Source organism: Sorghum bicolor, chromosome 7, assembly GCF_000003195.3.
Source record: "Sorghum bicolor cultivar BTx623 chromosome 7, Sorghum_bicolor_NCBIv3, whole genome shotgun sequence".
NCBI lineage: Eukaryota > Viridiplantae > Streptophyta > Magnoliopsida > Poales > Poaceae > Sorghum > Sorghum bicolor.
This window is the reverse complement of record NC_012876.2, coordinates 6107164-6120063: the sequence shown is the minus strand read 5'-3', so window position 1 is coordinate 6120063 and position 12900 is coordinate 6107164. Positions and strand designations below refer to the sequence as shown.

The window sequence follows — 12900 nt, the reverse complement described above, 5'->3', positions numbered from 1 at the left end:
GAAGCTTGGAAAAATATGAGAAATCGTGGAAGCGTTGGGAGTAATACATCAGGATATCAGGATCAATGCCACTGTTGTGAGCATTATGGTCTTCCTTGTCTTCGGAATATGTCATCTAAGAAGGAAGTTAAGACAAAACCAACCTGTGTGACTAATGAGGATAAGAAGAGGAAGGCAAAAGCACTAGAGCCGAGATTGGGAAGTGATCAACACCCAAATCCCAAGATGTCACATGTAGCTTCAAATTCTCGTCAGGAAAACTCAAACCTTGGAGATGAACAAATTCCCCAAGCTAATCCCACTGCTCATGAGGTATGCATAGATGGGTGGACAATTACTTATAGAGAGTTTCAACCTCGGAGGATCAAGCAATGTAGAAAGAAATCTAACCAGGCAAAGATAAACCATCAGAGTATGCAAGTTGATAACACACCGAACAACACTTCAGTGGAAAATAACATCACAGAGGAACCAGCTAAGAGAAGGTGTTATCACTGCCAACAAGAAGGACATTATATAAGCTCTTGTCCACAAAAGAAGCAACAGATGCATCGTGAAGATAACCACACTAAGTCTAAGATATAGGTGTCCGTGTCCCCTGGTGTAATAAAAACGCTAGTAGCGAAAGTTGAGTTTGTGTGCCTTGTGAACCTTTAATGCTTAATTGCTTGTTATTATGTTTATGTTTGATTTGGATCTTTGTAATGAGTGTAAAGATTTTGTGAAGTTCTTCACAATTTCATTTAGTTTATAGAACTAAGGCATACGGAGTAATGACATAAATAGTTGGGTTTGGTTATATCCTGTTTCTGTCTTTTGCTGATTTCTGGAGCAGTCTGCAATAATCATAGTGTATATCAAGATCTGGTCGTGCAAAGTTTACTAAACTTTTCTGGAAACAACTAGACTCCAAGATCTTTCTCTGACCACAAGAATCACCCTCATAGCTGTTATGGTTTGGAAGTTACAAAAATCACAACAGGATACAACTGTGCTGTCAAGAACCTGGACCAGTTTCGGTTGCTTACTGTTTTAGACATATATAACTATAGAATTTGGAAGAGTATTCTATAGAAAAGTTGTAGACAATTTTCTATTCTTTCCAACGGTATAAGCTGGAACTTATTTGGATAAGTAGAACCTGAGATATGATATTTACAATTGGATGTTTCTGTTCTGTTTCAAAATCTGGATAGATCTGGCAATTCCTATTCTCAGCCAAGCTTAAAGACAGAATCTGGGGAAAAGTTGTATACGAAAGTTGTAAAGGATTTCATAAGCTTTTCAACAATGTAAGGATCATCTCCATATGAGTTAAGTAGCTCGAGGTATAATTTCTGGAATTTACTGCATCTTTGCTGAGATATTATCAGGAAGGATATTATGTTTGGCTGTTTTACCTGAGCCTAAATACAGAACCTAAGGACGTCTTCTACAGGAAAGTTGTAGGGAATTTCATAATCTTTCTAACGGTATAAGCTACAACTCTATTGGATTAACAGAAGGGGAGTTATACCTGTTTTTCTATGCTGGTGTTTTTCATATCGCGGGAAAATTTCAGGATACATGTTTGTTCTCTTGCACAGAAGCTCTTTGGGATGTCATAAGTTCTCAATGTTAGTTAACTTGTCTGGAAAACATGCTAGCTACCTTTCTTGTGTCCCCTAGATGACCTTTATTAAGGGGGGTAGCCTAAATAAAGGGGTTACATGGAGAAGAATTGGATAATTTTGGAACAAGAGACTCGGTACCACGAATGTAAAAGACTATGATGTGTGGCGTCCAAAAAGGATAGGAGAACTAGTCCCTAGTGTCCCCAATCAATCTAATTTTAAGGGGGGTAGTACCTTGATATCACGAGTGATGCATTTTAAGACTAGCTTGGAGTGATAATTGTCTTCTAAGATATTCTATGGTTATGATCATCTATCCTTGCCGTGTTACTGACGTTGGTCACTTGATGACAGGGAGTGTAGTGTCCCATGAATCCGGAGCACAATATGACACCTCTCATGGATAGGTGGGAAGAATATGATCATCTTGATTTTGAAGAAAGATGCTATGAGCATGACAAAGCTGAGTGTTATCAAAATAATAATATGGAAGAGCAAGTTGACAACGAATCAAATCAAAATCCACAACGACGGAAGCGTAAAAGGAAAGCTCGTAAGAAGCCCGCTCCTGGAAATAAAGTACAGCGAAATTATATCAATGGAAGACTGAACAATGTGGATATGCATAACATTCAAGGAGCCACCAAAGTGGTGGGAGGCTATATTCAAGTGGACTCAGTACTAGTTTTTGCTCTGTTTGACCGAAGTGCTTCACATTCTTTCATATCCGCTGACTTGGTAAAGACAATCGAACGGGTGAAGTGTCCGACGAGAAAGCCTTTGTTAGTTCAAACCCCAATGGGAGAAATACAGGCAGATCAGGTTTGCTCAAATATCAACCTTGTCATAAAGAAGGAAAACTTCACTGTAAACCTCATTGTGCTAGAGTCACTCAATATTCCTTTGGTTCTTGGCAATGGATGGTTATGTGCACACAAGGCAGTGATCTATGCTACCCAGTGGAAAATTTTCTTAACCGCACCATCAGGGAAAAGAATTGAGTATCAAGGTGGTCCACTCCTACCTGAGGAGGCATACCCATGCTAAGTTATCATGCCTTTGAGTTGTATAAGTCAAAAAGTTGGTAGTCAAGATGGATTTTAATCAGCTATGAATAATAGACATTTTATGGAAGTTTTGTTCACAAGTTGTGATCTCAAGACATGAGTGTTGCTTTTGGAATACAAGTTGTGAAGTTGAAATAGATATCCAGATCTTGTTCTTGTTTCTCTTTTGGAATCCGTGTCTCTTCCGAATCTCGAGGACGAGATTCATTTTAAGGGGGGTAGATTTGTAACACCCTAAATTTTTGTTCTTTTAGAAATAGATGAAAAATAATTTAATTTTGAATTTTTGTGCTCATAAAACATAGGGGAATAATATTTTTCAGTAAATTAAAACTTATCATAGGGTTTAGTAACATGTATGTGCACTCATGCTGGAGCATTTATATTTTTGTACTGTGTAACTTTGAGTAAAGTTCAAAAGTATTTCAAAACTGATTTTTAAAAGGGACTTGAAATGGCTTTGGAATAAAAGAAAGGAAAATAGAAAAAAAAACAACAAAACCTTTCTCCTCTTCCCCCACTCATTCTGGCCCGAAGGCCCAGCACTCCCCTTTCCCGCGCGGCCCAGTTTCCCCACCCCGGCCCACTCCTTTCCAGGCCCGCAGCGCGCCCCTCCTCTCTTCTCTTCCTTGGCTCACTGATCTCTGGGGCCCACACGTCAGCGTGTTCTTGCTTCTTCCTCCCCGTCGTGGACGAGCAGGACTCCCAGGAGAAGATCGAGTCCGTTTATTCCTCGATTTTCTTGCCGTTTTACGCGAAACAAACTCCTATAAAGCCCTAGGTCAACCCCGCTGCTCCCCCTTTTGCATCCAAATTGCGAAATCGAGCCCTAGCCGTCCTTGTTTTGGAATTTTGGATCTCGCCGAAAGTCCTCACCGCGGCGGGCCTTCCCTGTCCTCTTTCGGGCCGATTCAGGCGCGCAGGTGAGCTCAACGTAAGCTTCCCGTCCACCTGGCGTTTTTCTTTCGAAGAATGGTGCATCGAATCACGTTTTGGACGAACTCCGACGAGGTCGCCCATGGCGCCACCGCGCCGGAGGCCAGAGCGCCGGCCGGCCGCCGCCCGTCACCCCCTGACGCGTTTGGGCCGTCCATCTGAAGATCTAGGGCGCTGATTAGAAGATACCCCTTCGGGGTGTATTTTCGTAAAGAGTCCCTGAGTTTTTCCAAATTAAACCCGCGATCCAAAGCGCCATATCAGGTTTACGTTTTCTGGGTTTTGAAAACGTATTTTCTCCCGGCTCAGTTCTAAATACGTTTTCACTATTTACAAGATTGCCATTGATTTTGTAATGCTCATAAAATATTCATTTTAACTCCGTTTTAATCCATTCAAATTTCGTTAGGTCCGTAGTTACATGCTCTACATGTTAGAAACATTAGTTTACTGTTTTGAAACTTTTTAATTTCCTGGTACTATTAAATTCATTATTCATCCACAGAAAATCTTAGAAAAATCATAACTTCTCCGTTTTAACTCCGTTTTTCGTGCTCTTTACGCCTGTGAAATCGTAGCGATGCGTAGAATCATTTTATAAACTTTTCATACAGTTTTTATATGATTGGTGTACTGTTCTAATTGTAGCTTTGTTTGCTCGTGTATGCTTTCTCCGATTGTTTGTGTGATCGATGATCGAGTTTAGACGGAGAGCAGTTTTGGGTGATCAAGATCAAAGCTTTGGCAACAAGTGAGACCAGCAGAACCAAAAGGATAAGCAAGAGCATTTGGATTAAGGCAAGTATAGCATTTGGATTTTATTTCTGTGACCATGATCCTGTGACTAGATTAATGTTAAGTAATAAATGATAAAAATGACTTTTTAGCCACTTGATGATTTATCTGTAAGTGATAACCGGGACAACAGTGCAACCATGAGGGCTATAATGGCTCTGGCTTTAGTTAAGTATGAGTAACTTTTCTAGCTCGTTAGCGGTTACCCGTTGTGGCGCAATTGGGGAATAGCAGACCGTGGATTCCTGCGGGTGAATCACATGGACTGACTAATGAAACCAAGCGGCCCTAACTTGTTAGACGAACCTTTGAATGACTTCATAGTGATCCCTGCCGACCTCCCTAGGAAGGGGGTTAAGAGACTAGCTACCTCGGGCGAAAGGGTAAATCATGACTCATGGGTAAAGATGTGCAACCTCTGCAGAGGGTTAAAAACTAGTATACTAGCCGAGCTCACGGTCAGGAGCGGCCTTGGGGATTCTTGCTGCGACGATGATGATTCTCGTGTGTTAAATATGCCCATTATTTATTATTTAATGCTTTACATTATTTATGTCACATTGATCATGAGATTGTGAGAGCTATACAATCTAGCTGCTATACTTGTGGAGTTCGACATGGACTCACTCTTGCTATTTCCCCCACACTTCAGGAGATGTGTTAGGCTTGTGATCAACCAGTCAGTTGGATCCTGTAGAGAGAAGTTAATACCCGAAGTTTGGAGTTGTCTATCCGCTGTTTGTTATTAAAGGTTATCTCTTTTATACTAAGTACGTTATATATTTATGCATTGTCTTTTGATATTACCTCTTATTTGTATCTATATGTGAGATTTGACTTCTAAGACTCACATATGGTGCATATCTGGTTTTATCCTTAAAATCGGGTATTACAACATTTATTTGGGATACTAATAAATTTTAAATAAAAAACATGTCAACTACAAAGTTGTAAATTATATCGAACTACAACATTAGTATAGACCATGTGCACATTTGACGTTGTTTAAAAAATCTAAATTTTAAATTATGAAAAGTTTAAACAAACTTTAATTTCGCGACTCTAAATAGAGGCAGGCGGTATTTCCTCGAGACCCGCATGACCATTACAAAGTGGCTCTTAATTAAAAAAAACTCGCCTCTATTAATTAGAGAGTCTGTGTCTTGTCACCATATTCAAAGTAGTACAGTGAGTGGCTTAATAATCCAAGTATTTTATACGAACTTTGACACTGCCCACATCATTCTCGTGTAGGAGAGACGTGACTAGATGAAGCCAACTTGTTGCTATAGCTGCCCTTGCCTATATATAAGTCGACCACACAGCTTCCCAGCAAAGCACACGATCGAGTTGGTACTACGATAAGCTTTGCCACTAGTTAGCTTCGGTCTTGTATTCTTGTTGCTGTTAGTTCTCTGTGTGCCAGCAGCATCCGGCCGGTAGGAAAAATGACGACTGGGAAGGTAACATTGGAGGCGGTGAGAAAGGCGCAGCGCGCCGAGGGACCTGCTACGGTGTTGGCCATTGGGACGGCGACACCGGCAAACTGCGTGTATCAGGCTGACTACCCGGACTACTACTTCCGGGTCACCAAGAGCGAACACCTTACCGACCTCAAGGAAAAATTCAAGAGGATATGTACGTACACACTTAGACTATTCATCCATATATAGTGTTGCTACTTACTAGGCTCGCGAACGTCATTGTCTGCGTGCATCATCTTTGTCCTTGTTTAGGCCCTTATTTAGTGCTTACGGCATATGCATGGAGTATTAAATATAGATAAAAGAAATAATTAATTACACAGTTTATCTATAATTTGCAAGACGAATTTTTTAAGCCTAGTTAGTCTACGATTTGATAATATTTGCCAAATACAAACCAAAGTGTTACTGTGTCTATTTTGTAAAATTTTTTGAACTAAACAAGGCCTCTTGCAGCCAAAAATCAAAAACTTTGCTTGCAAAATATAATTTAAAAACTTTTCAAGATTTTCCGTTGAATCTTACGGCATATGTATAGAGCATTAAATATAGATAAAAAATAACTAATTATATAGTTTGTCTGTAATTTATGAGATAAATCTTTTGAATCTAGTTAGTCCATGATTGATAATAATTACCAATACAAATAAAATTGCTACAATATTCAAAATCTAAAAAAGTTTTTGAATCTATACAATGTATAGACGACGTCTAGTACTGGTGAGACTTTTTTTAAGAGATTAGTACAGGTGAGACTGAGATGCCGTGCTAGCACATCTCGGCCTTGTCATGCATGCTTCGTGTGCCACTATAGATCATGATTCTGAGGCCTGCTGCAAGTGTCCTTTATTTGGTCCGTGCATGGCCATGTCATTGTTGCCTTTTTTATGCCGTGATAGCTCAAACACCGTCCTCTTGTTTACGTGCGAAAAGATTTTGGATTTTGACACTATAGCACTTTTGTTTTTATTTAACAAACATTGTCCAACTATGGAGTAACTAGGCTTAAAAGATTCATCTCACGATTTATAGACAAACCCGTAAGATTCGATATGACAGAGAATCTTGAAAAGTTTTTATTTTTTAGGGTGAACTAAACAAGGCCCGAATTATGAACTTGTAAAGCTATAATTGTACTTTCGTTTTTATCCAAAAAGTTTTGACACTATAGAACTTTCGTTTTAATTTGACAAATATTGTCCAATCAAAGAGTAATTAGGCTTAAAAGATTCATCTCGCGATTTACAGGCAAACTGTACAATTATTTTTTATTTTTATCTATATTTAATGCTCCATGCATGTGCCGCAGTGACAAAGAATCTTGAATATTGTTTGGTTTAGGCCTTGTTTAGTTCACCCCAAAAACCAAAATGTTTTCAAGATTCCCCGTCACATCGAATATTGCGGCACATGCATAAAACATTAAATATAGACGAAAATAAAAATTAATTACACAGTTTGACTGTAAATCACGAGATGAATCTTTTGACCATATTTAGTCCATGATTAGATAATATTTGCCACAAACAAACAAAAGTGCTACAGTGGTCGAAAACTTTTCATTTCGTGAACTAAACGAGGCCTTAGGTAGACTTGTAGACAACTGCACAGTGGACTAGCTAGGCCTTAAATTCGCAGTCTGTTATGAATAAGTTTTACTTGGCATCTTGACTAATACTAGGCTGCCAACTTTTACTTATCGTGTATAAATCATACTATTAACCCCACGGGTAGAGCGTATGAGTCATACTCCTGTTTCACTTTATGAGCTTCTTAAAAAGATCCCGATTCTGAAAAGGTATGACCAATAGTTGGGCTCACATAAGTGTGTTCTTGTAAGAATACTCCGCAGAATAGTATGTGGCTATAAAAGCTTTAGAACATATTACGACAAAGTCAGTCTTCCCTATAGAAATGAGAGTACCATAGCTCCAACGGAGTGAGTTAAAGGTAGATTCTACTTTCCCATCAACCAACAGCTTGTTCTTCCCATATTCTAATTCACGAGATCTCTAATCACACACATAAGTTGGGTTACCACTGAGGTTAACTCACATGGGCCTAAGTCCCATCTCCTTGTATGGATTGTCATTCACAGAAGGTGATAGTCTCTTTGCAAAGGGATCTATCATGTTCTTAGCTATTTGGATGCAATCCAGAGTTATTATTCTGGAACTTCTCAATTTTCTAACAGACTTATATAGTCTGCGCTTCACATATTTGTTGGACTTCATATTATCCTAACTACTACTCACCTTTGTAATAACCTTTGGTTGTCGTAGTTTGTGAGAATACAAGGAATTATATCTCGTAGGAGAGTTGCCTCTGAAAAATTGAATTCTAGAGACTGGACAAAGCCCTTTTGACCCCTAAATCATTTATAGAGGCGGTAGAATAATGTGCCCACCTCAATAAATAAAATGAGTGTCTCCTAAAATCATTTTATAGTAGTGAGATAGGTCATTTTTGTGCCAAGCTTGTCCAAAAACCGTGTCAGATGCTGGTCATGGTGTGCAAGCCATTGTGCCGAGATCCTAAGTTAGGCCTTGTTTAGTTCCCACCAAAATCCAAAAAGTTTTCAAGATTCTCCGTCACATCGAATCTTGCGGCATATGCATGAAGCATTAAATATAGACAAAAACAAAAACTAATTATATCTGTAAATTGCGAGACAAATCTTTTGACCCTAGTTAGTCTATGATTGAACAATTATGCCACAAACAAACGAAAGTGCTACAGTAGCGAAATCAAAAAGTTTTCGCATCTAAACAAGGCCAGTCATGGCCCAATTTTTATCATTTTGCATTGTGGCCCTGAAAAATGTTATTCCGGCCTGTGTGGGCGACAACCCATGAATGGAGTGGCTCAAGTCTAATCTTGGTAATTGTGATATGTTGAATGAATCTTGATAAAAATGGTGGTCACAAGATTGGTTTAGTTTGTATTACTCTATGGATATAAAGTGCAAACAGTTTCTGTATGTTTGGTTAAGTGTCTGGAATGAAACAACAATGTAACTTCTATGTAATTAGCTACGTATACGTACTCTCTCTATTCCAAATCATGGTCATGTTAACTTTAATTATGAATCTGTTTATAACGTTGACCTAGTTTTCATATATATAACACAAAGTAAATGTATTGTTATCAAACACAGTTATTTTTTTACACTTGAAATGTAAATTTATTCCTGAACCTTTCCAAATATTGTGGATGTTGGTGTTGGTGTTGGTGTTTGTGCAGGCCACAAGTCGATGATTAGGAAGCGTTACATGCATTTGACTGAGGACATCCTAGAGGAGAACCCCAACATGAGCTCGTACTGGGCACCATCCCTAGACGCACGCCAGGATATCCTGATACAGGAGATACCCAAGCTGGGCGCGGAAGCTGCAGAGAAGGCGCTCAAAGAGTGGGGCCAGCCACGTTCCCGGATCACGCACCTCGTCTTCTGCACCACCTCCGGCGTGGACATGCCTGGCGCCGACTACCAGCTCATCAAGCTACTCGGTCTCTGCCCCTCTGTGAACCGAGCGATGATGTACCACCAGGGTTGCTTCGCCGGCGGAATGGTGCTCCGTCTTGCCAAGGACCTTGCCGAGAACAACCGTGGTGCCCGGGTGCTCATCGTGTGCTCCGAGATCACCGTGGTCACGTTCCGGGGGCCCTCGGAGTCTCACCTTGACTCGCTTGTCGGCCAAGCTCTCTTCGGTGACGGCGCAGCTGCGGTGATCGTCGGCGCAGACCCCAGCGAGCCTGCTGAGCGGCCATTGTTCCATCTAGTATCAGCGAGCCAGACCATTCTCCCAGACTCAGAGGGTGCCATCGAGGGCCACCTCCGTGAGGTGGGGCTCACCTTCCATCTCCAGGACAGGGTTCCACAGCTCATCTCCATGAACATTGAGCGCTTGCTGGAAGACGCTTTCGCACCGCTTGGCATCTCCGATTGGAACTCCATCTTTTGGGTGGCGCACCCTGGCGGTCCAGCCATACTGAACATGGTGGAGGCTAAGGTTGGCCTTGACAAGGCCAGAATGTGTGCCACCCGCCACATCCTGGCAGAGTATGGCAACATGTCAAGCGTTTGTGTCCTCTTCATCCTTGATGAGATGCGAAACAGGTCTGCCAAGGACGGACACACCACAACTGGGGAGGGTATGGAGTGGGGTGTCCTCTTCGGCTTCGGCCCCGGCCTCACCGTCGAGACCATCGTTCTTCACAGCGTTCCCATCACCACAGTGGCTGCATGACCGCTGTGTGCATGTTGCTCCGGGTGACGCGTGTGCATGGCTATTCACCTTTACACTTTACAGTTTATTTTGGTTTCTCACACAAATAATGTACTGCGGCTTCTATGTGCCGTGCTGTGTGGGTGCTTGCTGTTTGTCTTTACACGAATACCTGAGATATCTGTGCTAGTGTTAAATGAATAAAACATGTACAAGTCAACACAGTGCAGTGGTTATAATAATTTATTAATACCATGTGCCCCTAATATTATACTCGATCCCTCCATTCCAAATTATATATTTTTTTCTCGATATATTCATAAGTTTTATTATATATGCCAACAAGAGACAGTGGAACTTAAGCTGGCATGGCAACCGTGGGCTAAGACATTTTAGCAGTGGCTTTCCTAAAAAAGCTATAAAAACTATAGAAGGATATATTGGAAGCTATTTCATTTAGTGAAAAAATTCAAATTCATAATTAGTCTATGCAGTGTTATTTGACCTCTAAAACTTTAGCATCCAAGACAAGCAACATTTTCAAAGGTGGACCGTACTCTAAAAAGAATCTGCATGCTTTATGATATAACAATCATTAAAAAATAACCTTTACTTTTATCTCAAGCTAAGACTTCTTTTTTAAAAATTCATCACAGGCAATTGTGTGTTGTATTCTAGAACTTATATTGAATTTATTTTTTTATGTATTTATTTTTGCAGGATCATAGAAGCGAATGTTAAGAAAATATGCTAAACGAAGTAGCGGAGATTCAAAATTGAAGTGAAGGTGTCTGCATGCGCAAATCTTTTGAAATAGGATTAGAACCTAGTGTGTAAGATTTAAGGGAAGATTTAAGGAATTTGTAATATCTACTTTGTGTATAGATGATCAATTTTGTTCCTAACTCTGTTTGCTGTAATATCAACTGAACACATTTCATTTGCTTTTTCGTCTTTGGTTATGGTGTCCAAAGTAATATTTTTATGCGTGCATTAGGAAATAGTTCAGCAAACTTTATTACCAACAAGGAAAAAACAAAAAACGTATCAATTGTGCTTGACAAAATTTAAAATATTACTACAAGAGTAGATACGTAATTCACCATCTCTAGAAAAGGCCTCATATCTTCTACAGACGCTTGGCACCATCTCTAGAAAGCGTCTTAGTTTTGCTAGACACGCTTGGCACGGTTTCTAGAAAGTGTCTCCTGTCTTATAGACACGCTTGATAAAACTTGCCTACGGTTTCCGACACGGTCCATGTGGAGATGCTCCTGACACGCTTAGTGAAGCATGTCTATACTTTATTAGAGATGAAATAAAACATATCAAGCCCAAAAATAAAACCTATCTAGAGGGCCTGGTGCTTCTTTTAGTGAAGGTGAAGAAAGGAAGGAAAAGGTTGACATTGACCTGTGCATTCAAAATTCCAGTAAGTAGTACTTCTATTTTAGCTGTGAAGTTATTGTCAATTCAATTAGTAACCATGTGTTCCTATGTTCGTAGTGCGAGCAGTAAGGTCTGGATGAAAGATGTGGGTTTTTCACGGCCCACTACTTGCTGCTAACAGTGACACATACAAACATGGAAAATCCTAAGGTATGGCAGATGTATTTATTAGCGCTCAACTACTGTGATCTACTTGGAATGCCTTTATCCCCTCTGTTGTAGTTAATGGAATTGAGTGCTTGTGCTGGGTCATGGAATGGTAATGGTGCTTGTTAGAGCTTTACCTAGCTGTTATACATATACTAGCTTTGTGTTAGCAATTTAGCAAGTGATGTGATGCACTGATGATTGGGTTTCTATTCACTGATGGTGCTTTTTTGCATATACATACTATCGGTAGTATCCGATCTGCCTTAGCTGTTAGCTTTGATCCATAAACTCTATGTTTTTTTTTTTGTTTACTGACGTTGCTCTATGGCAATTCCAGGATTTTGCTACGATGGAACCTAAAATCAGTGTTGAGGGCATTAGAGAGGAGATGGCCTCATTTATTATGTCGCAGCTGATCAAGGAAGAAGGCGAGTTTCATGCCGATAGTGAACCATGGTCAAGTGCCAGGTATATATATGTTCATTCAATCTGTGTTTTTAGAACTGTGTTTTTGGAGCTGAGAAACAATTGGAGCTATGAGTTACTTGTGAAAAACTAGTGATGAACTATGTAAGATACAATTGTAGATGAGATACAATATGCGAACTATGTGTGAAGAGCAATGTGTGTACTGTGTGGTAAACAGCCGTGATGGATCTTGTATATAGATATATCATTTCTATGATATCTGTGTATATATATCTGTGCACGTCTTTGTATATCAATGTTGTTACGGCTGTTTTGTGGGCTATAGATGTGTAGATATATATGAAACGCATCAGTAGTAACCTGATCTCGTGTTGCGATCATGATCTGAACTATTTAGAACTCCAATCTACAAACTTAAAAACCAAGTAACCAAAAACTAAAACAAAGAGACAACAGCTTGGCCCGGTCCTATGAGGTAATGCACACGAGTGGGTGAGCGTGGGATTCATTTCTCCTCCTCAAACTACAATTAAGAAAGCGGAGAGCACTTTCATATTTAAGCATAGCTACCTCCACTTCTACATGCAAGGTGAGACGACTAAGGATTCCTACTCCCACTCTTTGCACACGTGAATAAGCCTTTGAAATTCCTCTTTACATAAATTTGGAATTTCTATTGAACCAATCTCATTTATTCCAAGAAAATCAGTACGGGATGACGATACAACCATTTCATTCATTTGCACAC

General features: G+C 40.0%; 1 protein-coding gene across 1 annotated transcript; it reads left to right on the top strand.

The window, feature by feature from the left end:
• LOC8069670 (chalcone synthase 1) lies at positions 5752–10420 on the top strand. The gene is made up of 2 exons (XM_002445094.2): positions 5752–6049; positions 9139–10420. The coding sequence occupies exons 1-2, from the start codon at positions 5860–5862 to the stop codon at positions 10143–10145; spliced, it is 1197 nt and encodes a 398-aa protein (XP_002445139.1). The 5' UTR covers positions 5752–5859; the 3' UTR covers positions 10146–10420.

Coding starts and splice junctions, on each gene's coding strand:
- LOC8069670 (XM_002445094.2), top strand. CDS start 5,860: ATGACGACTGGGAAGGTAACATTGGAGGCGGTGAGAAAGGCGCAGCGC. Junction 6,050..9,138: donor GGAAAAATTCAAGAGGATAT/GTACGTACACAC, acceptor GTGTTTGTGCAG/GCCACAAGTCGATGATTAGG.